The sequence below is a fragment of the Helicoverpa armigera genome, chromosome 28 (assembly GCF_030705265.1).
Source record: "Helicoverpa armigera isolate CAAS_96S chromosome 28, ASM3070526v1, whole genome shotgun sequence".
Taxonomy (NCBI): domain Eukaryota; kingdom Metazoa; phylum Arthropoda; class Insecta; order Lepidoptera; family Noctuidae; genus Helicoverpa; species Helicoverpa armigera.
The window spans coordinates 7,564,355-7,590,314 of record NC_087147.1 but is presented as its reverse complement, the minus strand read 5'-3'; the positions used below and the strand labels follow the sequence as shown (position 1 = coordinate 7,590,314).

Here is a 25,960-nt window from a genome sequence, read left to right as displayed (position 1 = left end):
ACGTATGTTGGTGAGCAGTCTGTTTGTTTGTTTGTCTGTGAAATATGGTTGAGGAAGTTGAAGTTCCGTTGCTCATCTATTACTAAATTGTGGTTGCCATTATTGAGCAATTAGGGAAGAAATCATTGTGGGTAAAAAAATAATATTTTAACATACCAGAAGCCCAGAAGCCCAGAAGGGTGGGTGCACTCGGATAAAAAGTAGCGGATAGCCATCCTCACTCAATGGCCTGTCTAAGACTAAAATAATTCTCAAATCGGTGATTCATAGAGATCAGCTCTTTCTAGCGAACAAACAAATAGTATTTTTCGAGAAACAATGTTGATGAAACCTTTTACAAAAACTACAACGTTCACACCAATTTAGACAGAACTACAATAGCGAATAGCAACTAATTTGCAGCAGAGGTACTAGGGTACCATGCGCAGGTAGGAGGTAGCATTGCAACGTAAACTATGTTGTTCAGAGCTGTGTTATTAGAGCGAGTGTAAACATGCGAGCTAGTTTGTTACGCTGTGTTGTTGGGCCATTAAATCTAAAGTGATAGGTTTAATTGCTACTATGTATGGATAAGAAATCTTTATATATTGTGTAGGTGAAGAGTTTGTTTGTAGCACACTTATCAAAGGAACTACTGGGCCGATTTCCAAAATTCTTTCGGTTTTAAATAGCTACTTTTATTAAGTAGTAGAAATTCTCATGTACACGTGAAACCGCTGTTAAAAGCTAGTAAAATAACATAGGTATAATTTTAACCACTCATATTTTATTGAGCTTAAAAAATATCCTCTATACATACATGTTTTCCTAGAATCATCAGCCAAGCATTTTCACCTCAATATGTCAGTGCAGGATTCCAGTTTTAAACGGATCCAGGTAGTGTTATACATGGTGTAACTCTGACATGTTTTCATGGAATCACCTTTTATGTTTCTAGTTAAACGTCGAATAGTTTTTGAATTGTTTCTGAGAACACTATAAAGGTGAAGTAAATGGGAAAACGAGTTTGGGAATAATCGTTCATGGAAATTGGGTTGTTGTGAAGATCTAGCGAAGTGATGTGGTGAACCTTGGGGGAGGCCTTTGTCCATCAGTGGACATCTTACAGCTGAAACGACAATTCTGAAAATCATACTGACAGCAATACGTATTTTACACAATAGTAAAACCATCTCTTTGTCATCCATGATAACACAAAATTCAAAGAATAGCCCATCTTTCAAAACCCTAAATACCCAGTCAAAGATTACCAAAAGCCAGACTAGCTTCTATTGTCTAGACTGAAATACTATTGTCTAACTTTTTACCTAAAGATAAGACTGACAGCGGTCAAAATCAACTTTTTACAGGAAATCAAAATGGAACAAACTTTTACTTTCCTCAGTGCCTTTCAGAACTTATTATTATATTTCTCAAAGTTACCCTTATAGAACAAATTACGAGGTGAAATTACCCTTTTTGTCAAATAACTTTGGAACACTCAAAATTTTCGCTAATTTGTCAAGTTTCGATTAGAGAGGTTCGATTGTTTTGTAACTAGTTAATTTCTTTGGAGAGATGGTGCTTGTTTTAAAATGGTGTAACAAAGAATTATTATTTGCTTCTGTTATTTAAATGTCCTGTAGCTTTATGCTGATACTTTGTTTTCCTTGCTTTGTATGTCTTATTTACTAAATGCATTAGTACTGACATTTATTTTATAGTAAGATTAACTACCATCAGTGATAAGACCCGAGTCCTGTAGATACTAAAAGTAGCCTATAATCTTAAATAAATGGGATATCAAACACGGAAACATTTTTCAAATCGATCTAGTAGTTCCTGAGATAAAATTATTCTCATATCACTCAAAGAGCTGGCAATAGCTGTATCTTTACCTACCATTACCCGGTCTCGCTACCTCTCCTCTTATAAACCCGCTGTTTCTAAAGCCCATCTAAACATACACGAGGACAAATGAGTAAAGTTTTCTAATAAAAAACCCTTACAACGCGTGAACATACGATTTTAACTTTTTTCTGTCTAACGATATTATCATGAGTTTCCCGTGATTACCCTTTACCTCCGTTACCCTTGGGTATAAAGAGGGTATTAGGGTAAACTTTGTAAAAGAGTTTGTAATTATTTTTCCCAGGGTGTTTTTGGAAAACTTTGTTTTGTCAATAAGGTTACGACATACATATTCTATCAGTTTTTTTTTTTTTACTTTTTAAAAGGGGCTCATTTAACGCTGATTATTGTGGGTAAGTGTCGTTATTATATTTTTATCCAACGACAATCTTCCCAGTATTTCATCACCGTTCCTATCTTTAATTTCTTCGAAACGTTTCTTTCATTGCTGCTGTAAATAACTAAAAAGGTACTTCAACAAATGAATTCCGAAAACGCTCCCCTTTTTACCAAAAGGAGGGTAAGAGATAAGTGCAATACTTTCTGTCGTAGTAAATAATATTTCCACAAGCGGGTAGAGTGCCAAATCGCCGGCAACTTCGCAAATTAGCCAGATATTTATGTAGCGGTGAAACTTTTAATGTTGCGTGTAATGTACGCTTGTCAGACGTTTTGCTGCGTGCATGAATTCATTGTTGTTCCGTTACTTAGTTGTTTGGTAGTTGTTATTTTTTTGGAGATTGTTATGTAAATGGTTTTTTGTTGCTTGGGTTTTCTTAAGATGTTATTTTTTTTTGCTGTAGTATATTTAGTGATATTACATATTATCGCATATTTTGCGATATATTTTATCTGAAAAAGTATATTATATTTTATAATTGACCTACTCCTAGTTGAAAATTATGACATCATTTAATTTCATTGAAGAGCACCTTACTTAAAAACCTCTAGAAGTTATTTTTGCAGACTAATAAAATATCGCAATAATAAAAAGAAATATACGTAGTCAAAAACTCTTGTAATATTTCGATAATTAAGAGAACTTTCTTAACAAGCCTATTAGATACAAAAATATGCTAAAACTAAAAATTCTAATAAAACAATTAAATATTCCAATTTTAATAAAACTCTATCACCTATTGTAACTTTTCTCATAACCATTGTTAATAGGGACCAATCAGAAAGTCCTGAACTAAAACAATGACTGACATTATACGCTAACTGGCTAAAATTTTAGGCTAAGTGTAGACTAGACCATTTAAAATAGTAAAAAGTTTAGTCAAGAAACCAGCTTCAGGGTTATAGCTAATCATAATGCTTATTTGAATCAGTGTATTTAATTTTCATATAGTTTTTATTTACTAGACTAGAAGAGAAGTAGACCGATTTAGAACAAATGCACAGGTTATTTTTTAAGAAATCTCAAATCTCTTTCAGGATGGTGTCGGGTTATTTGTTGTATTGTCTCAATTAATATTTTTTCCTTGATGTTTTTCTTCTTCTTAATGGAACTTTTAAGTTTTCAGAATTTAATCATGCCTAAAAGTTATACTTAAAACCTTATCTTCGACTTCTAGCAAACGCTCTTCAGTCTACACCGCCCCTAAGAATTTTCTCAAAATACGTTTTCATAATGAATTCAAAATGGATGCTTAACAAGTTTAGTTAATTTCGTTTTGGCAAATTGAAATGGTTACCGAAGATGACATTCTAAATTGTTTTGTAACGAGTGCTCTAATTATATCTGGCTTTCTTAATGTTTCAATTTATTGTCAGTTCGCGGTATTACCAGAATGTCTACATTTTAATGGATTTGACGATTTTTGGGGAAAATTCGTGTTGGTGTATGTAGATGACTTTGTTATTTTTGGCTGGTTTTCTTGGGTGGTATTTTAGATTTGAATTTTAATAATTTGTAGTTTAATTTTAGCTGAAGACGTAGGAAGATGGCTGACATGATTATACTGAGATATCGATTCATACTTAATGTGATACTGATGAAATAGTTTGATCAATATGTTACACAATAAAGTACTTTATGTCCGGTCACTTAAAAGTTTACCTAAATAATGAAATGGTGCATTCTTTGCCTCAAAATATTAGGGGTTAAAGAATGAAATTGCCGTTTTATTCTAGTAGGTTTTTGAATTGCCATAGAGTCTTCATGGTTTGAGGTTTTCGAATGAAACTTTTTTCACGTGGTTTCTGTGATGTTCTTCTTTTAAAAAATGTGAAACATTTGATTATCGATGTTCAATTGTTTTTGTTATTCAACTTAAACAAGAAAGATGGACACTGCGAAAATTTGAGTAATTTTTGAATATGAATTCCGACGCGGAAGTAAACGGCAGAAACAGCCCGCAATATCAATGCTGCATTTGAAGAGGTGTCTGCTAATGAACGCACCGTGCGATTTTGGATTAAACGCTTTCGTGGTGGAAACTTCGACTTGAAGAACGAGCCATGAAAAAGACCGCCTGACAGGTGATTAACGAGAAATTAAGAGAGACGGTGAACGCCGATCCTAGTCAAACTACCCAGATACCCATCCGAAGACGAATAATGTTGAAAAAATTAGCAGTAAAACAGCCACGACTCATGAATCGACCTTCACCGTTATTGCTCCATGACAACGCGAGGCCTCATACAGCAAAAGAAACCGTTTTAACTCTTCAGGAACTGCAGTTGGAAACTATTCGTCTTCCTCCATATTCGCCAGACCTTGCTCTAACGGACGACCATTTTTTTTTGTGATTTGGACAATTATCTGCGTCACAAGAAGTTTCTTTCCAGGAGGCAGATCAAAATTCTTTCACACAGTTTGTGCAGTCTAGATCCTCAGAGTTCTATCGTAACGGCATAAATGACCTTCTTATTAGATGGCCGCAATGTATAGATAATAATGGCAACTATTTTGATTAAATAAGTTTGTTAAAAATTAAAAAAAAATACAATTTAGATTTTCAGTACAAATCGGCAATTTCATACTTTAACCCCTATTATCTAAGTCAATGATTCGTAATATAAAGGAAAATAATTTTAAAATCTTGAAATATTACGAGAGTCAAAGTAATGATGTACTTGTTGTTAAAGTTCCTAACAATATGTCTCTGTCTACATTCTTACAAGAACTTGCAACTGTTGTATTGCAACATAACTTATTATACTTGCTTCTATAGATACAGTAGGTAGTCAAAAATCTTAAAGTGGGGATTTCTTTTATTGTCGAAACTGCTTTTTACGATCATACTTAGAGTACAGCAGTGCAACTGTTTCACTGCAAACTTTAAGTCGGCCGATAGTTTGCGGATTCATAAATTGATATGAAGATGATTCATAACTTACTACGATCAGGTATTTGGCCGATATCAGACCGACTAAAAACTTTGAAGACATACACGATTTTCTTTAAAAAAAAACTTCCTACTTTTGGGCCAACTGTTGGCCGACTATTTCGTCTGCAGTTTACAAATATTCTTGCGTAAAAGGACAATTCAACCGCAAAAAAGCCACATTTCACAATTCGAAAACAGTTTAATAAAACTTCCAAGTTAGAAGGGACGCCATCCATAATACGAACATTGAACCTTTTAAAAACTATGACAATAAAAAAGATATATTTCCTCAGAAAGTTCGCCTATAAACGTGTTACATGTAATTGGCCGACAATTTATGTGGCGTTCGGAACTCTTCGGAACTGTTCGGGTGGAATCGGAAACTTGAGAATTGAGTCCTTACGCAGTTGATAGGACTTTGTCACAGTTAAATTGACTGTTTTTATTCGTTTTTTGGCAATAATATCGTTGTTTTGGTAACATTAAGCTTTATTATTTTTGTAGTTAATGTCGTGTGAAACGGTTTCTATGATTTTTATAACCATCTTACATGGTTATGGTGAAGCATTTGTACTAAAAAGTTCATAGACTTCGGTGTTTTTTTAAATAATAATAGTTTGTAGGTACAATTATATGCACAGCCAGCTGGCTGAAATAAGCGTTCGATCAAATGGTCCTTTGACTGAACAAGGCCAATATAAATATATAAAAAAACTTGATTACATTATTGAGTATGTATACGACTATGTAATGTCATTGAACATCCTTGGCAGTCGATACGGGTAGTCAGAAGCCAGTAAGTCTGACACCAGTCTAACCAAGGGGTATTGATTGGGTTGCCCTGGTAACTGGGTTGAGGAGGTCAGATAGGCAGTCGCTTCTTGTATAGCACTGGTACTCAGCTGAATCTAACCGAGACTTTAAAGCTGACCCAAACATAGTTGGGAAAAAGGCTCGGAGGATGATGATGATACGACTATGTAAATTACTACATAATTGTACTACGTAAGAAGCGGAATATACCAAACGCGGGTCCCAAAGAGAGTATGTCCCTAGTCTAGTATAATTTAAAACTGAAATAACTTCATTTGCATTCATAATCATGATTCTCTCAAAAAGAAAATCTCAGAACAACTTATTATTCATCTCAGCAGACATTTTATAAAAATTAACTACGTAATAGGACTTGAAAAGGTCTTAAATCTTTCAAACCACGTTAATAACAATTAATAAGCTGCTCTCATCAAAAATTAATGTTGCAGTCATTTTAGGCTTTGAAAAAAATTAAATATTGACTTTTCATTCAGGTTTATAACATTCTAACCAACAGACACAAAAATGGGGTTTAATGACTTTGATCGCTGTGTGTTTGTGTGTCGGTTTATGACACAGCAGCTCCTAAATTAATGAACCGATTAAGATGCTGCTATTTTAAATCAAAGTAGATTTTCCGTTGGTAGGTCTTAGTCATGTTTCACTAAAAGCAACGCAGCTATTTAAAAGCGACAGCGTCAACAGCGACAAGAATCTTGTAATGTCATATTTACGCTTGTAAAAAGTACTTTATTTCTAAAAAGCCTACTTGTGTAATGATTTATTAAGCCACATATTATCATAAGCCTAATGTATAATTTTGTTACTTAGATATACTGAGTATGGTTTAAGTATGTTTAACGATCCTTTGTTGAAGTCTTCTTGTAGATTTGTTGTTTGCTGATATACATATTTAATTTTACATTTCTTTATGCCTCTAAGTATTTTAAATATGTAGATGTAGGTTCAATTTACAAGCTGATCTATAAGAAATTTAAGTATTTTCTTATCTCAATAACCTCATACCTATACTAATATTGTAAAGCTGAAGAGTTTGTTTGTTACAACGCCTTGAATCTCAGAAACTGCTGCACCGATTAGGAACAAAAACATCCAAGTGCGCGGACGAGTTTTAAGGGGATGCGGTCGATGGTATTGTCATACAAATACGTAAGATGCTATGATCAAATATTTTACGCTCCAAAATAATAAATTAGCACACTATAATAAATAACAATTTACCTTTATACAAATACTCATAATTTAACGCAACAAATAATCCTTTTTAAAACCCAATAAACATGAAAAAGAAACATTCAAATGCTTTAAGAAAGTATCTCCAAAAAAAAGCAGTATTATAACCCACTAAGCTTATTTGTCGACCCAAATGTCCGTCACAAGTATTATCAAAACCTTTTTCACCTCTAAGTTCACGTTCAATTTAAATCTCATCACTTCACAATTCTTTTATTCTCATTGTCAAACATCAAAACACGGGCCATTAAAATAAAAATCATTTCTAAAACCATTCAAAGGACCTTAACTCAATTCTATCTTGAAAATTTTTTTTTTGCTGAAACCGCAAATTATTCTTTTCATTTTGCTTGAAAAAGCGAAATAATAAGCTTTTGTTTAAGTCAACAAAGGTGTTAATTTAAGAACACTGCCATTTGTTTGAACGAAATTACAATTCTAAATCTGTCACCCTATAAAGATATTACGCTTATAATCTGTGATTCGAAGACATTTTAATGTTGTAATTTAAATCTTAGGGTCTCCCCACATTTATCAACGCGAAACACCGTTTAAAAAAGTCTTTATATCTACGTTATAAAGGTGTTTCTAAAATGCAGGATTGTTTGAAAGAGTTACCGCGGCACTGGTACATGAAGGGCTTAAGAAGGAACATAGTGGGTTTTAGTCAATGAGAGTCTGACACTCCCTCACGCTGTTAACCCACAGCGGGAGGAGTCATTTGATGATTTCATATAAAAAAGTTTTATTAATACCAATTGCATCGGCTTGGCTCGGACAATACGTCGCGACACCGGCTGATGGCAAAACGAGCCGTTTGCCGATTAGCTGATGGCATTCGTCTTTATAAGTCGAGTAGTGTGATACGCACTCGGCTTAAGCCGATTCCGTGTCGATAAATGTGTGGAGACCCTAAGACTACCCGCACACAGCAAACTTTTAGTCGGCCGATCGTTTGTTTGGGCTCAATAATCAGTATGAAGATGGTAGTACTTAGAAAGATCAGGCATTTAGTTGTATCAGACCGACTGAAAACTGTCTTTAAGGCGAAAGGATACGCCAAACTACAAAATGGACCTCTCTTTGAAACACTACTACTACTAGACGAATTGACCAAATAATATAAAAAAAAAACTTGATACGCATAACATATTTGATTTTCAATTTTAAGTTATTTTTTTTTACTATCGTTTATACTTTAGTCGGAAAAAAATCTAATAAATCGTCTTTATTTTTCCAATAATTTCCTTACTGCTTTCAAACTACTGAAGCGATTAAAATATTTTTTTCACAATAAATTAGTCAATGTATTGTTTTATTAAGTTTAAGTTATTTTTTTTTTCACATATATTACTTTCGTGCCATTAAATCAATAAAACCATATTTTTACATTCGCGCCGGCGTTCGCGCTCCCTCGGACGCGGAGGCCAGTCTCTCCTCAAGGTCGTTGGGCTATGCTTTCGCCTTAAGATAAAAAAGAAAAAACAACCATCGGGCCACTATCGGCCGACTGTTTAGTTTGCAGTGTGTAGGTACTTTAAATCTGTCACCCTATAAAGATATTACGGTTACAATCAGTAATTCGAAGACATTTTAATGTTGTAATTTAACTCTTAGGGATAAAAGATTAGGGTCCTAATTTGAATGGGGTTGTAACAAAGGAGTATGAATGTATAATGATTGCTAGTTTGTATGTGCAAATGTATAATGTAAATGTTATATAATAAATCGCCTTGTTTTGAGAAGTTCAAAAGGAATGCCTCGTTTTATAGTGTCTAAAATATTAAGCCCTTGATATCAACTTGTGTCTAATTATTCCTTATTATATCATTCTGACTATTGGGGAATCCGCATGAACATTCGTGTTTTTTGAAGAGAACTTTAGTAGAAAATTGTTATTTTCCAAAAAATCCTTGCTATATTCTTGAATTTAAAATTGCCCAACTAGCTGCAATTACAGAAAATCATATTCATGTCACAATGACAAGTTTTCCAACCCAAATAATCACCAAAAATATCTTCAAAAACCAGTTGCCATGCAACACAATTTCCATAGCATAACATTTTCAAGCTTTTTACACGAGTTTTGTACGTTTTTACGAGACTAAACCCCGGAACGTTGAGCTGGAGGATTATGGCGCATTTTTCTCGAAACAAAATTAGCAGTTGTTCCGCTACAAACTTAAGCTGTAAGGCTGGGTCGCTTAGAAGCGGAGGCGGGAGCGGAAATTTGAAAGGAAATTTTCTGAAGTATATTTTGTGTGGGTTTTGAGGTAGAGGTAATTAGTTTGAAGATGTTATGGAAAAATGACTGTGACTAAGCTATTGCCCGCGGTTTCACTCGCGGCTTGAGGAAACTACTTTTTGTAACCGTAAAAAAATAACATATCACCTTCCTCAATAAATGGTCTATCTAACACTGAAAAAAATTTACAAATTTTTCCAGTACTTTCTGAGATTAGTGCGTTCAAGCAAACACTTCAGGTATGTAGTATATGTATTAGGGCGTTCAAGCAAACACTTCAGCTTTGTAGTATAATATGTGTAGATGTTTCCACATTTTCACTCTTCATTTCTCTCTAAAAAAGGCTTTTTCTCTTCACCAACTGACTGAAAACAAGTTTTTTTTAAACCATGTCGTCTCCATTATTGCGCATTGCACTTTAACTCGACAAAGACCAGAATAAAGATGTCATACTAAATTATCTTACAGCGCTCTCATTTGGATGAATAACACTTTCTTTTGTTTTAGTTCCTTCTTGAACAATTTGTAGTGAAAATTATTATAAAATATGTCTGTTACTGTCATAATTTGGTAATAGTTTAATTTTATTACTTCGACTGTAATTTCTTTCATTAGGCCAACGAAAAGGTACACATTTGGCAGCTGTAAAATACTGGTGCAAATGAGCATTGAACCCTAAACTTATTGATGCATAGCACACCCCTGTACCACTAGACCAACGATAAAAAAAATAAGTGTTCTTTCAGAACCTATTTTATATTTCATTTCCACAATTAAATTAACCAAAATACCAATCTCAAAAACACCCCAAAAATTGCAATAAAGCCAATTTCTAACACTTGAACCAAAACATTCCCGAACCGTGGTCTGTCTACACCAGCTTACTCCAAGCTTACACGTTCCAGTAATATTAGGATTATGCAACTAATAAACGGGAACCAAGGCAAAAATAATAAAAAAATCTTTTCAAGCAGCGAAAATATTTTAAAAAGCGTACCAGCCAAGTATTTTTATAAGTCCCACTCCTGTTTTGTTAGAGCGAAGAAAAGGAAAAAAACTCTTATTTTCTCATGTTTTCCTAGTACTTCGCTGGGGGTATTCTTATCCTGGTATCATGCAATGTGGGGTATAAAGTGTTTTAATTATGTAAATGCTTTTTATGTGGTATGTGATTTTTTTAACATATGTAGTATGTTTTCTCAAGAAATGCTACTTGAAGTTTGATACTTGTTATAAAAAAAGTGGCCAGAGATGACACAAACCTACTTCTTGTCGTTAAAATATTGACTACTTATGGCTTATATTATCTCTCAACAATGTAACAACTATGTTTTATTACCGACCACACAATAAGAACACTTACGATCCATATTTACTCTCCAGAGAATATAAAAAAAACTGCTCCAACAGTTTTAAATCCGATACCACAAACAAACAAACAGCTCTCTATTACAAAATATCGTCTAAAAAACCAACAAATAGTTACCAATACAAAATAAACGAGTGTTAAACAAAGCGAGCTATTTAATTGAACCAGATTGAACCGGATCGCTCTGGATCGCAGCGCCGATAACCGGTTCGTACCAGGATTATTCGGAATACTGAACAATGGCTAAACGGTTTTTAAATATTTTGTTGTACATTTTTTAAAATATTATTTATGCTGATATCTTAGGCCATGCATACATTACTAAACTTGCAAAAAACGAAGCAGCATATGAAAAGCTGTAAGTAGGTATTAAGTACTAGATTTAAATGCTTGAATAGTTATAATCCTTAATACTCATGCTTATTTTCAAGTTAAGCTGATGTTATAAGTGAAGACTTGTAATTGGCTTTCAAGTGTTTAATCTTGTACTACATTAAGTTATTTCAACTGTAATTCCATGTAGATAAATAGAATAATAAGAAGTATTTTAAGACATGAATACTATCTCAAACTATAGTGGGTCGGCTTCCAGTCTTAACCAGATTGACCACGCAATAGCCCATGATATTATTTGATCAGAAAATTAAAGCAAAGCTTCAAGTATTGTATTTTCCGAATACATGAACAATTGCCAATTTATCGAAAGAATATACAAATAATATTCCATATAAACTTACAACCACATAAGTACTGTAACATATATATTATAGTACATTAAATATTGGTTTAACTTGCCAATCAGATGTTAACGTGCATCGCTAATTAAGCCAATAAAGAATTTAACATCATTATTTAAAAGCTTACAACTCTGTTGATTTTTGTGTAATTAAGTAATGAAGGCTGTTTGAGTATGATGTGTCAATCTGGTTTTATGAACTTTTGCGATAAATCCAGTACTTATCGTAAAGTTTATGCAAGTTGTCATATTGTAACGAACGTTAGTAAAGGAAAATAATTTAAGAATTTGAAGTACCAAAAACACTATAATTAAATAGATTGTTCCCGTTGAAATCCAGCTCATTTATAAATAGGTCACTTAAACTTTTCATAAAAAGATTCATGCTATGGTTATGATATAAATTATTATTATTTCTTGTGAAATATGGGGGCACGGCAGTGTCCCAGCCAAGTCTCGGGTAAAGCGGGCACGGCCTTACAACTGTACAAGAAGACAGTTCGAATATTTACTTATTTATTAAAGGGTTTACCAGCAGCTTCTGTGTAGATAAAGCTGAGAGTACAATAAAACACAATTTTATACACATAACACATCTTTATAAAAATTTGAAAAACACTCTTATCACAAAAATCCCCCAATTTACCCAAACAGACAGCATTGCTCAAACTAACCGTCTAATCTTGTTTCAGATCACGCATCAGCGATAGTAGGCACCACAGCGCGCCTGCGATGCCGCATCGACGGACGTTCCTGCGGCGCCATGCATAGCATCAAGTGGTACAAGTCCGAGTCGCGGCTTTACGTGTATTCTATATCGGGGAACACGGCTATTGATAGGCCGGAGGGACCTATGAAAGACAGGTGAGAGTTTTTATTTAATTTTTGTATGGTTTTGTTTATAAATTAAGGCTTTATTACGCACCGATAAATAGACGTTAGTTCTTAAAGGAACTGTTTCACGGAATGAATTTTCACGAAATTATCAATGTAAGAGTTTCAAGAAAACCGGACTTTATAGTGGCGGTGAAAATGAGTGTAGGTGTATGGTAATGTTTGTGACTGTACAGTAGAAATATAGGCAAAATGGATCATAACAATTATGCTACTATAGAATGTAGTTTTTTGTGTATTTTCTTACAAGTTACAGACATCAGACAATAACAATACGTTTCTTAAAAGACTGTTTATCTTAGATCGGATGACACTACATCACCTTTAAAGGATTTACCCACACATACCACAATAAAACCGATAAATTTCACCGTTAAAAACCGAAATCAGCGCAAAATAAACAAGTCCACTAAAGACCTCGTGACGTAACGGCCATTGTTCATAATGCCCGCACTTACCGGCTATTGTGTGGAATGACACCGACGATACGTCTCTGTCTTGGCACATTTTGTGAGAAAATATAGCATTGTCTTATTTCTGAGATCGCAAACTGTAGTGTTATGAAATTTTGCTGAAAATAGTGCTGTATTTTTGTTGTGGTTTTGTAGGTGAGAAGTATTGGATTCGAAGATATGGTCAATATAATTATGACAAGCTAGCTTTCACCCGAGGTTTCACCTGCCTCCCGAAGAAACTGCTTACCACAGCTATGCAAAATATCCAGTATGTAAATAACTAAGTTTCATCAGTAGCCGTTCCGATGTTTGTGGGTGAATAAATAACAAATACACACTCACAAAATCATCGCCTTTGTAATATTAGTGTAATTTGATAAAGTAAACATTGTTACTTTTGAAAATAGGAATCTTCACGTATCAATAATAATACGTGTAAGGCGACTAAAGGAAATAAAGTCCAGTCCAAGGAAGTATCCAGGAATTCAAAAGTATTACTGGAATGTAGAATGTTATAGAAATTGCTGACATTCTAGTATTGTGCCAGGTTTCAATAGGCTTGCCTCCTTACCTAAATATGTACATATGGGACTTCCAGACATAATAATTGGTGAAGATTTGTGAAATTTTAGCATAACTTTGGGAAAAAAAGACATGAATAAAAGGCTAAAAATGGAAAATATTATAGTACTTTCATAATAAATCTGACTATAATTCAGTTTATCACTACGCAAACTCGTCATTCCGTCAATTTATACTGAAATCACAAAACACATTAAAAATTAAAGATGTCCAAACTATCAGTAACAGCTGATCACATTTATATTTCAACAAATTAGTCTAGACACCCTTTCTGCTACCCATCAGTACACACACGTGTTTAAATTACACATACACCCAATAAACTATATTTTCAACCTTATTCCCAAGCAATAAGGTAGTGTCCAAATCCCAAATTAACTTTGTCCAATCGTCCTTCACACTGGACATACGTAATTATCCTGCACAGACACTGCAGACAAATTTAAGCCTTAATTAACAAGTAATAAGGTGTCAATTTATATTTCGTGTGCCACACACACGACGTAAATCAATACTCCCAAATTCAATCCTTATTTCCATATACGTAAGGTGCATGTTAAGTGTTGGTAAATTTTACCGATAAAGTTTACCTTGCTACACTTGGTTTGGGAGTACACTCGATTTTGGTCTTTATTTGTATGGAGATAAGGTGCAAGTGAAGTGCAAATAAGGAGGTTGGTAGTTTTCACTGTAAAACTAATTGAATTCACAATGAGCGCAAAATGGCGGACTTATTACGTGTTCGAGTGAATTTTTAAATCTCTGAATTGGTATCGAATTACGATCGAAAAGGTTTCTCTTCAGTTTTTCCAGGAAAAGGGAAAAAATATAGAATTTTCCACTTATATTTTGTAATAGGAAGTTTTATTAGTTTCGATTCTAGGAATGATATTATGATGCGCTGTTTTTAAATTGTGATCATTTTTGCTATTCGCTTTTTACAACTTTTTTAGCTTTTATCCATATTTAACGCAACTCTTCATATTTAGAATTCCTATGAAACGTTTTTAAATATAAGTTAACATTATTCGGTAACAATTTAATCCCGATAGATAACAATTTTCTATTTCATACTAGCCTACCATTGAGTATTCAGGGGTAACTGGATTGAGGGGGTCAGATAGGCAGTCGCTCCTTGTAAAGCACTGGTACTCAGCTGCATCCGATTAGACTGGATACCGACCGCAACATAGTTGGGAAAAGGCTCGGGAGATGATGACAAAGTTTCATGTACGATGTTTGATATAAATTGCCTGCCAAAAGCAATCAAATAAAATGAGTGGCAGTACTAAAGATAAAATACTCATTCAGAACGAATGAATGAACAAATGATTAATTCTCCCTTTTATACTAAAAGAAAGTCTTGAAGGAGATTAATCAGAAGGCAATAAGAATTGTCGGTATATCTACACGTAATCCGAACGATCGAAAAAGATGCCACTCTGAGCTTTAGGGAGAGGTCGCAGTGAGAGCGGGGAGCGACTAATTAATGCATGTATGCAAATGAATTGCTTAACATTATTTTTAATTAATTTCTTCTCTTCTAAGTTCAGAAATTCTAGAAGAACTGGTTACAGAATTTTTTGAATGGATTTCGTACGTTTGCCAACATGAAATTTTAATAACACTTTCAAGTTCAGTGGAGTGGGGTTTTGAGATCTGAGCGAGATAACTTCCTTTTTCTCGGTCTTGGTGTAGAGAACATGAAACACAAATATAATGATACCGACGAAATTACAAATATTGTGAAAATAACAAAGATAAAAAGGAGTTTAACACTTAGTTTTCTACATCAAGGGCAATTACACGGTTAGAATAAGAGGCTTTGTACTGTTTTATGGAGAAAAAAAAACTTTTGTTTCAAAATCGTATAAAAATCTTAACAGATTATATTTTATACCGATGATGTGTTTTTTAATATTTTATTTGGCTTTTATTTTTAGTACATACCAGTTCCTTTAAGTCCCCATATATCGCTGTCGCTCCGCTCATGCAATATAACCTCGCCTTATATAGGATTTATTAACGAGTGATAATGGAATCTGTGCTCAATGTTGATGTCATTTGGCATTAAGTGGGTTTTTGCGCTTCACGGGAAGAAACCTTTTCACTGCAGTTGGCATATTCATTCAATATACATGAGATTGTAGCGGTTTGTCTGTTTTTTTATTGAATTTTTAGTTTTTTAGTCTCACAGTTGTACTGGTTTCTAAAAGAATGCCATTTTGAAATATCGATTGTGTCAATTCAGATCATTTTTAATTACGACTTTAAAAAATGCAAACAAATGCAACAAATAAATATTGATACAAAATCTGTGGTATAATACCTAATATAGTAATCCAAAAACAAACCTTTGTAAGTTCTCAGTCACGGGTGGGTGTATACATAAATAGCCTTCGTCTTAATTCAGTATGCCCCCGCATCATAATATAATTCACCACCCACCTCAGCAATGTAATAGAACACTAATAAACATACATACATACATACATTTTCTCAGTCTTCCATACTTACGTGACACCCAGCCGATCACGTAGCGTATTACTACGGCGTAGCGCTACGCCGTAGACCTCGCTACGCCGTAGCTCTGAGGTTACATTTAATTCTAGTCAATTTAGATTTCTTGATACTTTACCGACTTTTAATAAGTGCTTTGAGTACAAAAAGGATTTTTCTCTTTTTATATCAAATTATAATTTGGTAGACGTTCTCTCATAAATATGTAGACGTTGACTATAAGGCAGTTTTATTAAATTTCGCTGGAGGCTTTTGTCTAGATATATTTAGGTAATTTCTTTGCTGTCATTATTTTTGACTGATCTAAGCTCAAAGGTGACATTGCCGACCAAAGCTGGTATGTTTTATATCAAGATTTTTGAGTTAATTAAAATTAAATGTTTGATTGATTTAATCTCTTAGGAATTTAGTTTAAAATTGATTAGTTTAGTACAAACACAGACTTTTGAAATTAATTCCAGTTAAGAAGATAGGTATTTCATTTAAATGATAAAATACGTCAGAAGTATTATTTAGTAGCTGCTAGATAACATTTTTAATAATACCTTATGAACATTATTTGCTTGCGAAGAAGATTGATACACTATAATATAAATTTAAAAATATGTTTGATTGAATTTACTTTGGCCAGCGAAATTTTTCAATGGCATTTTAGCTCTACAGTTTTAGCTCTAATTAATTCAAACGAATGCATCAAACAGAATTTTATATGACAATCATAACCTAACAAAACTACCTTTTTACAATTCCACGACATTTCCTAATAAAAATAAAACATTTAAAACAAGGAAATCCAATAAAAACCTCAGCCAATTTCCCTGAAAAAAAAAACCACTTAAACCCAACAACAGCGAGTTACCGTAAATTACAGGAGCCATCATAGAGGGGGATTCCTGAAGACTGAATATTTTAATATAGCTTCAAGAGAATACAGGTGACAAGCCCACGTTGTGGTGTTCATAAATCTTTTGTCGGTACTGGTTTGTGTCTTATTTAAAGGCATATTTTTACACCTAGTCTTCATGTAGTAAGGTGAAAATGTAGTTATAGAACTAGAAATATATTAATTCTAATCTATTACGCTGAAAGTAATTATAAATCTGATGTACCAAACACTCAAGTGTTTAGTTTTACTAAATGCAACTATTTCAAATGAAATACAGTCGTATGATTCGCGGACATGTATTTAAATGGTAGCTTTCCTTTGTAAATAGCCTATTTAACACTAAAACTTCAACAACTACTGGTTCCTTATATTAGCACACTCGAGCAAACAAACTCTTCATAATATAGACTTCATAATATGACTAGCCTTATACTTTCCCAATATATACTTGACACACGCCTCTGACATAAGTAAAAAGATTACAATTAACAAAATCAAACATGACCATCGAAATCTGATTTGTACCAAGATACACCTCTGCTTAAACCCCCTAAGGAAAACAGGCGTCATATTATATAACATAACTTGTATAACTTGATAACATAACTTGAATTACAAGCCGACATAGGCCCAACAATCTTTGACAAACTTCCAAGTTTAACATAGGCGACGATTAAGTTAAAGTTAGTTACAACACCTGACTAGACTTAGGATTACAGAGTGACTTAGCAAGCCTCATTTGCCTAGGCACATGGTAATAATGGACTAATATGATCTACACTTAAAAAGTCGTGGTGGCTTAGAGGGTAAAGAACCAACCTCTCAAGTATGATTCCAGGTCAGGCAAGTACCAATGCAACTTTTATAAGTTTGTATGTACTTTCTAAGTAAAAATCTTGGACACCAATGACTGTTTTCCGGATAACACGTTGAACTGTAGGTCCCGGCTGTCATTGAACATCCTTGGTAGTCGTTACAGGTAGTCAAGCTAGTAAGTCTGACAACACTCTAACCACAGGGTATTGGGTTGTTCGGGTAACTGGATTGAGGAGGTCAGATAGGCAGTCGTTCCTTGTAAAACACTGGCACTCAGCTGCATCCAGTTAGACTGGAAGCCGGGAAGGGCTCGGGAGATGAATATGATCTAAACTTGCAGTTTAAAGTTTCCACTTAACTGCATCGGTAGCAGTTTAATAAGCTTATTTTAACTCTGTCGGCAGTTACAAAGCTTTCTGGACTTAACGTCGTTACTATAGAATTAACTGGTAAAATCAGTCAGCTAGTTAATTAATCCGGAATATTAATTTTGTGTTGGCGAGTTTTTGTACTTAATTTATTCATTTTGTGAAACTGCTGCAGAGGCAAAGAGATATTGGTACATAATATTAAAAGGCAGTGGTGGTTTCATGTTTTTCTTTGGATTATAGTAACTGGAAATTGGTTTTCATCACGGAAATCTAGCCTTTTTATAACCTGATATGGTGTACATAAATACAGTAACGGCCTTTATTCTTTTCACAATGTTACTAAAATGATACAATGCCTATAATTTTTTTTTGAAGAAGATAAAAAACCTAGTTGTTAACATAGAAAAGAAGTCCGTATTTTTAACCGGCTTCCCAAAAAGGATTAGGTTCTCAATTTGTCGGTATCTTTTTTACCACTAAGCACTTCTAGTTTCAAAACCACCACATTGCAAGTGAGTCAAAACTGACTTTATCACCGTCCGTTCATCAAATACCTTCAATCAAATATGAAAGTAGCGTGCGCCAAATAAAGCCAGCTCTGCAATAACACTGGGCTTAATTGGGCACAGTTTGGCGGTGCTAATTAGCCTATTCGAGCGAACTTGTAATCACTATTTAAACCTTAAAGTTGTTCAACGAGTTCTGCTTACTGATAATTTTATAACGTTTGCACTGGATTTGGGAATTGTTATTATCGAATTAGGAGTGTAGACTGCAGAGTTTTAGTCGGCCGATAGTTGGAAGATGAATGGCAGTACGCACATTACATAGATTAGGCTTTTGTGGTATGAATAAGGCGGCCAACTTTCCGAAAACTGAATGCGGGACTTAACCTTTCGTGAAAAGGGGCATTGAAAAATGATCGGAAGGAACTGATAAAATAAAAACCGTAAGCAAAAAGCTATAATTTAACCTATCAATATCGTGTCACAGCGTGCACTAATCTCTTATTTTCAAAATCATTAGGCCTCACGAGTTCAGTAGAAATAAAGAGAACGAGATTATATTATAGGTAATCTGTGTTCCTGCACTGTTGAGCGTGCGCGCAAGTGGGTGTTGTGTAGAAGCGTGGTAGAAAAATAGGGATGCGGGACATGCGGGACGCATACAACGTTTTGCGGGACTATTTTACTAATAATTTCAAAACGGGATTTCGTCAAGCATTGCGGGACGGTCCCGCGGAATGCGGGACGGTTGGCCGCCTTAGGTATGAAGTGAGGCGCGGGGGCGGGCTAAAGCGGTGATTGACCCGCAGTGCATCGCGTCATAGAAGTCACTCGGGATTGTTTTTTTGCTAATAAATCACTTCTGCGCAGATGTAGGTCAGAGCTCAAGATTCGTGCCGATAACTATATCAGACCGATTGAAAACTTTGGTTGGATTTTTTTGCTTACAATCGGGTTAACTATCGGCCGACTGTTTAGTTTCCAGTGTGTGGGTATTCTAAGAGTCAGGGTTAAAGCCTGCGTTTTGGGGTTGTTTCGACTGTAATTTTAGCGGCTTTCCCAGGAAATACCAGTCTTAATGGAAGTGTGGTTAAAGTTTTGGATAAGAACAGTTAACGCGAAAGTTTGGTTATATTTAATTTTAATTTGGATGTTTGTATGCAATGGCAGTTTAAATTGGGTTTGATACAGTATTATTATGAAATTAATATTCCTTTACTGTTAGACTTAACTTACGGTACTGTCATTGTCAATATCGGCTTATCCTACAAGCAAAATATTATATTTTCGAAAAACATTCTGTCTTTGTAGAGAATCCAGATAGATTAGCTAACTTACGAAGTAAAAAAAACTAAACTATAAAGCAACAAGAAAACAATCCAAGAATACAGAACAAAAACCATACATCTAAACATCAATTTTAATCCAAAAGGACACTCAACCAACTTGATTAGTTGGAAACTGAACCGAGCTTAAGCACCGGTGTATAAATCTGCAGTAAATCCGTTTCGGTGCGGGCTAGCCTACCCACTACTTCGTCCTACGTTGATTTGTACCGGTCGTTAAACGTTTTTGGAGCGTAATGGCACTTGCATTTGGGTCATACTGATTTCGGTTGTCTGATGGGATTGGTTTAAGTGGTATTGGTAATGATGTATGTTAATGTGTTTGTTTTGCGATTTTGATTGTTTTTTATGTATTAAATTATGAGAGAGATAGATACGAAACGGTAGTGTCCTCAATTTCTCTCTTCTTGAAACGAACCTAGATAACTTTATATTATCCGAGCAAGCCATTTAAATAAAAACAATAATTTTTCAAAACAAATTCTACGCCAGAACATAACATCCTTCATAAACGCACAGCCAGCCAACAGTAATTACATTACTAACTCCATAAACGTCAACGGTATGAAATATTAAATAAACATAAATCTCAACCAACATAGCTTCAGTTATGCATAAAAACTGCATAAGCCGCCATTTTTATTGCACCCGGTTTTACTGCCACATAAATATGAACCGCTTTGCGTTGGTTCGAACCGGTTAGAACTGGTTATGACCGGAGTGGTGCCAGTTTCAATATCGCGATTTGAGGTGATGCCGGTGTATGGGAGTAGTATAGGATTAGTTCTTGCGGTGGGAAAGATAGACCTATTTCTAGCTGTGGGAAATCCTGTATTTTATGGGAGTTATGATAAACAGTAGGTATGCAAACAGTTGTGATGCTATTGAGGTCAAGAAATCACGTTAAATTGTAAAAACAATTAGACTATCAATCTCCTTTTTGTTCTAGTTAGTAGTGAATATTCATTGAGAAAAGCTTCAAGTTCTGTAAGCTACCTCAATCATTTATAAGTTAACAAAGTGAAACGGAATAATACCTACCTGTTATTATTTCATACACAGAAACACGAAAATAAAACACTTAATAATTCTAGGCGTCTGCAACCTCAAAACGCCACAAATATCACATCTCATTTTTAGTCCAAAACAGAATTGCCATATTATAAATTAAGTTAATAATACAATCACAATTTGGCAACACCAGAGGACCAATTGGGACTCATTTGCATACTCCATGCACTATATTTCGTTCATCCACTTTAATGGGTAGTTGGAAAACTATGCCGTACGAGTTAACTTATTGGCTCTGTTCACAGGTCAACACTGTACTTGTAGCCTATTTTGAATATGAAATTGTTATAAAAAAATTATCATTGGTACATCGGTCAAAATTTTGAATATATGAAAAAAGAATTTTTGACATGACGTATGATAAATTATTTTAAAAAGGCATTACAACCAGTCATATTGACCTAGTGGTTCTTAAGTATGACTGTGCTGGTGATATTCTATGTACTACGTATATGTGCTTTCTAGAGTATATCTTGGACATGGTGAAGGGCGGGCGTTTTGGGAGCTGTATTTTATAGACCTTTAAAAGGAGCTGATTTTCAGCTTACTTTGAGTATATGAATATAGAATGACTTTTTTATCATCAATGACTGTTTAAGGAGCAAGGAAAACATCTCAGGGAAAACCGGCCTATAAAGTCTGAAAGCACCAATCCGCATTGATCAAACATGGTGATTAATGCTTAATCCTTCTCTGTGTGAGAAGAGGCCTGTGCCCAACAGTAAGACGAGTCCTTAAAATTCCTTAACCTTAAACCACCACAAGTTTAATCACAACCAATAATTAACCAATTATGTACACCTTAACATTTCTCATTGCAAAGCAGATCCTACATTGTCTAGCCATAGGCTCCCAGTAGCCCTATTTTCGGCACAAACAGTGCATACCTCGTCCGTTATTCGCCACAGTGAGGGCGCTCAATTATCTGCACTGACTAGCGACGGGGAATTTTCGATTCGAGCCAGTGGTTCTCAAACATGTTGGGTAATGGCCCCCTTGTGGGAACGTTTGTCGTGGTAATGGGGGAAATAGTGGCCAATTGAGGTGGCTTTGATTGTTGATAGATAGAATCTGATGGTCAACTAAAGAATAGAATGAGAGGAATATTAAAAGTATTATTGGTAATAGAGGTAGAAAAAAAAATGGAAGTGAAAAATATGTTCCAATGAATGATAAAAACAAGATGACTCTTGATGATTGTAAAACGCTTGCATTGAAATACTAAAAAAGTGAATTTTGTTGCCTAAAAAGCTTAATATTTTTTAATAAAAATTACAGTTTTTTGTCGCACGACTAAAAATAATAAGGTCAAAATCATCCATGTTAAATTAGCATAGTTTGAGCATCACTGGTGCAACAATATTTGTTTAACTCGGCCAATAGTGCGCAAATAGGTCGGATTCCCTCATACGCGTTGATTTAGGAAAGTGGCCTAATTATGCAGCTGTTTTGGTTCATATTTTACATGTTTTGACTAATATTACATTGTTGATTTTATTAGTGGTGTGTGATTTTAACTAACGTATCTACATGTATATACCTGCAAGTATATTTGTGCTCAGCCCTTTCCCAACTATGTTGTAGTCGGCTTCTAATCTCACCAGATGCAGTGTTTTGTATGGAGCGACTGCTTTACCCTTTAGTAAAACTGTTCAGATTTTCTAACTTCCCTTAGCGATTGTCATATTCATTTGACAGCCAGCAATTTTAGGTGCGTTCTAACACACAAAGAAACTCGTCACCCATCCACCGTCCGACCGCACCAAATGTTGCTAAACCTTATGTTCGATTGACCGTGCAACTTTTACTAATCTGTTCAAATGTACCAGCTCTGAGACTATACTCATATAGATATTGTTTAATATAATGCAAAGTTTATTCAATACTAATAACTATTTGCTAGAAGCAGGAATACAATTACAATACACTATGCTCAAGAATATTGCAATTACCGTATAATAACCCGATCGAATATCGAGAGTAAACTGTAATAACATATAAACGTGTGTACTATAATATTGTACATACAAGATTGAGTCTTGATATAAGTTCTTTGTTTAAATACTTATACATAAGGCAAACATTTTAAGAATAAACTAAGTTACAACCGCTCGGGTCGATCGATCACAGAGTTAAGCAATGCTTTGCGTGGTTTGTCCGTGGATGGGCGACCATTTTTGCTTCGGAAGACACGTAAGTTAGGTACTGGTTCGATTAGAAAATTTAATTTACTTATCACGGGAGATGGGCAAAGCTGCGGGTACAATCTAGTCGGTTATAGTAACTAACAATTAGTTAAAGCAAAAACAATTTTACAATAATATTTTTTTGTAACAAATGTTTTTTTTTTTCATCTCCTATGAGAGCCCTTGCATCAGTTATTATTTTTGTTTCGGGAATACAGCAGCAGTATTTAGAATTTCCCCGAAAAAACATATTTACAAAAATAAACATTTTGCTAAAAAGTTGCGTCCATACCGCTTTCAAGTACGGCCGTTCCGGTTTAAAACCACCCCGAACCGGAATGCGCTGGTTAAAACCAGTATTTTCCGGCCGGCCGCCCCGTATATTGGGGTCAAAGGGTTAATATTATTATTTACTTATTGCGGACAAAAAGCATCAAAATAATTTTGGTCCTTTTTTACTTGGGAAAATGTTTTTACAGGCTTTTGGTCTTTTGATGGTTAGTATTTTTTTAATGCCTAATGAATTTCTTTTCAATTACGCTTCAGTTGTTTTTTTTATGTTTACAACTGTGTGTGGGCTTACAATATAAGTCTTGGAATTATTTTTAATCAATAAAGCGTTGAATTTAATAAAAATTATTATGAAAAGAGGACCTTTTTAAAAAGTTACTGTTTTACTCTATGTACATCCATGTTTTTACAAATAAAATATCTTGTATCTTGTACCTCTCAATCTATAACTACTTACTGACTACTACCTCTTTAGACCACAAATACGTTAAGCCTTCGGTTCTGAAAACAAAGGAAGAACATTTTAAAGGTTTAATATTAACTCCAAAAGCCATTTATCAAAGTCTTTAAGTATTCTTAATATACTGAGAATAGCAACATCCGTAACTGACAGTTAACTTTCATATCCTACAGTTAACCTTAACTTCAAGATGTATACTGCAACTGCAATGAAAATTGCATTCCATTGCAAGCATTCTTCATTCCGTATTTCATATCTGAGACAAGCGGACTGAGAATAATAGAGGAAATATTGCATTTTTTGTTATATTTAGAGTAGGTACACACTGCAAACTGTTAGTCGGCCGATAGTATTTTTGGGGTCATAAATCAGTATGAAGACGAATGGTAGTGCGCACATTATAAAGATCTGCTATTTAGCCGGTATCAGGTCGACTGAATGTGACTTTTGGAAGTTTCTTCACACTGGAAAAAGTGACAGCCATTTCGATAGCAGAATCGCTGTCACCATTAGATGCTAATTACCTTCAAAACCACGAGGGTATCAATTGGTAGCGACTAATAGTAGTTGGTAGCAATTAGGTAACAACTCTCTAGAGGGGATTGATGAGAAGTGACAGCGATTCTGACGGTTACGAAAACTTTAATTGGAATCAAGAATTTATTTCAAAAAGTTTGCCAACTGTCGGTCAACTGTAGTCTGTAGTGTGCAGCTACTGTTATTGATATAGTCAGTAATATTGAACTGTATTTGTGTACTGAGTTTTCGAGTTCCTTCGTAGACCTAGTTCATGTGAAGACTGTGTTTGCATTGATGAAATAGTCGCATGTATTATTTACTTTTCTGCATTGCAATTTTGTAGTCGTACATTTTGTATTGGGAATATTGCCTAATATTTTCTACTAGCTTTCGCTCGTGGCTCGCGTACTGAGGGAACTACTTTTCATCCCCTGATGAGGATAAATAGTGTATATGTCTGAATCCCGGGTTTAAAGGTAGCTCAATACATAGATACCTTTGCTTGACACCCCATCAATGTTCAGCTAAATCAGTTCAGCTGTTCTTGAGAAATAGAACAGCTAATACGACTTTTATACAAAGAAATGAAAACCAATGAACATTTGTTTTTATTTCAGTATTAACTATGGGAGCTGTATTTAGGACCACTTACGCCAAATTTTATGAGGACCCAAGTAAAACCGCGGTAAAACGAACAAGCGTCAATAAATCTCAAAACGTTTTAGCAGATTTCCATCCCAAAATTGTCAACTGGGAATAGGTTAGTCTTGCACAGGCGATAAGCAATAGCTTGGAAATTTGCCAAAACACACTGCAACGGAATAAATCTTTAGCCGACTATTTGCCAAACGTGTTTTCGAGGCGAGCTTTGGCACTAATTGTAGTCTTGTCAATTATAAATCGCGAATTAAGGCTAATGTGGATAAACTGCGGAAAGTTCGCTTCAGTATTGAGTGCATCGTAATATAAACATACTGGATTCACTTGAAATAATAAGCTATCAACACTTACTTACGTAATGAATTCTGGTCAGAGCTATTTGTGACTCGGACTACCGTATGATCAGTCATGCCAAGGGGTATCAAGTTGCTCAGGTAACTGAGTTAAGAAGGGCAGATAGGCAGTCGCTCCAAATAAAACACAGGTTTTCAGCTGCATCTTGTAAGTCTGGAGGCCTTGTAACCTTGTTGACCCATATTTTCATAACGTCACATCGTACTATGCGAGTGGGGGAATAAAGACGGAATTTGAGCGTAAGCTTGTGCATAATATAATATGTATCTGTAATATGTCCTGCGCAGTTAGCTGATCACTTCTCACAACAGCTGTGGCTGAAGATTAGCTAAAAACACCATTATTGATACTTTCATAACCACTAAAGTCATGCTTCAAAAATATACCGGCCGAATTGAGAA

General features: G+C 34.7%; 1 protein-coding gene across 23 annotated transcripts in view; it reads left to right on the top strand.

Annotated features, from left to right (window-relative positions):
* Positions 1-25,960, top strand: part of Nrm (neuromusculin) — a 423,138-nt gene that overhangs the window by 215,915 nt on the left and 181,263 nt on the right. For all 23 annotated transcript variants that reach the window (XR_010277925.1, XR_010277926.1, XR_010277927.1 and 20 more), the window contains exon 3: positions 12,335-12,506. Coding sequence is in view for 20 of the 23 variants with exons in the window: in XM_064042339.1 (XP_063898409.1) it covers positions 12,335-12,506 (172 nt within the window). In the remaining 3 variants the exon portion in view is untranslated. The remainder of the gene's footprint in view (positions 1-12,334; positions 12,507-25,960) is intronic.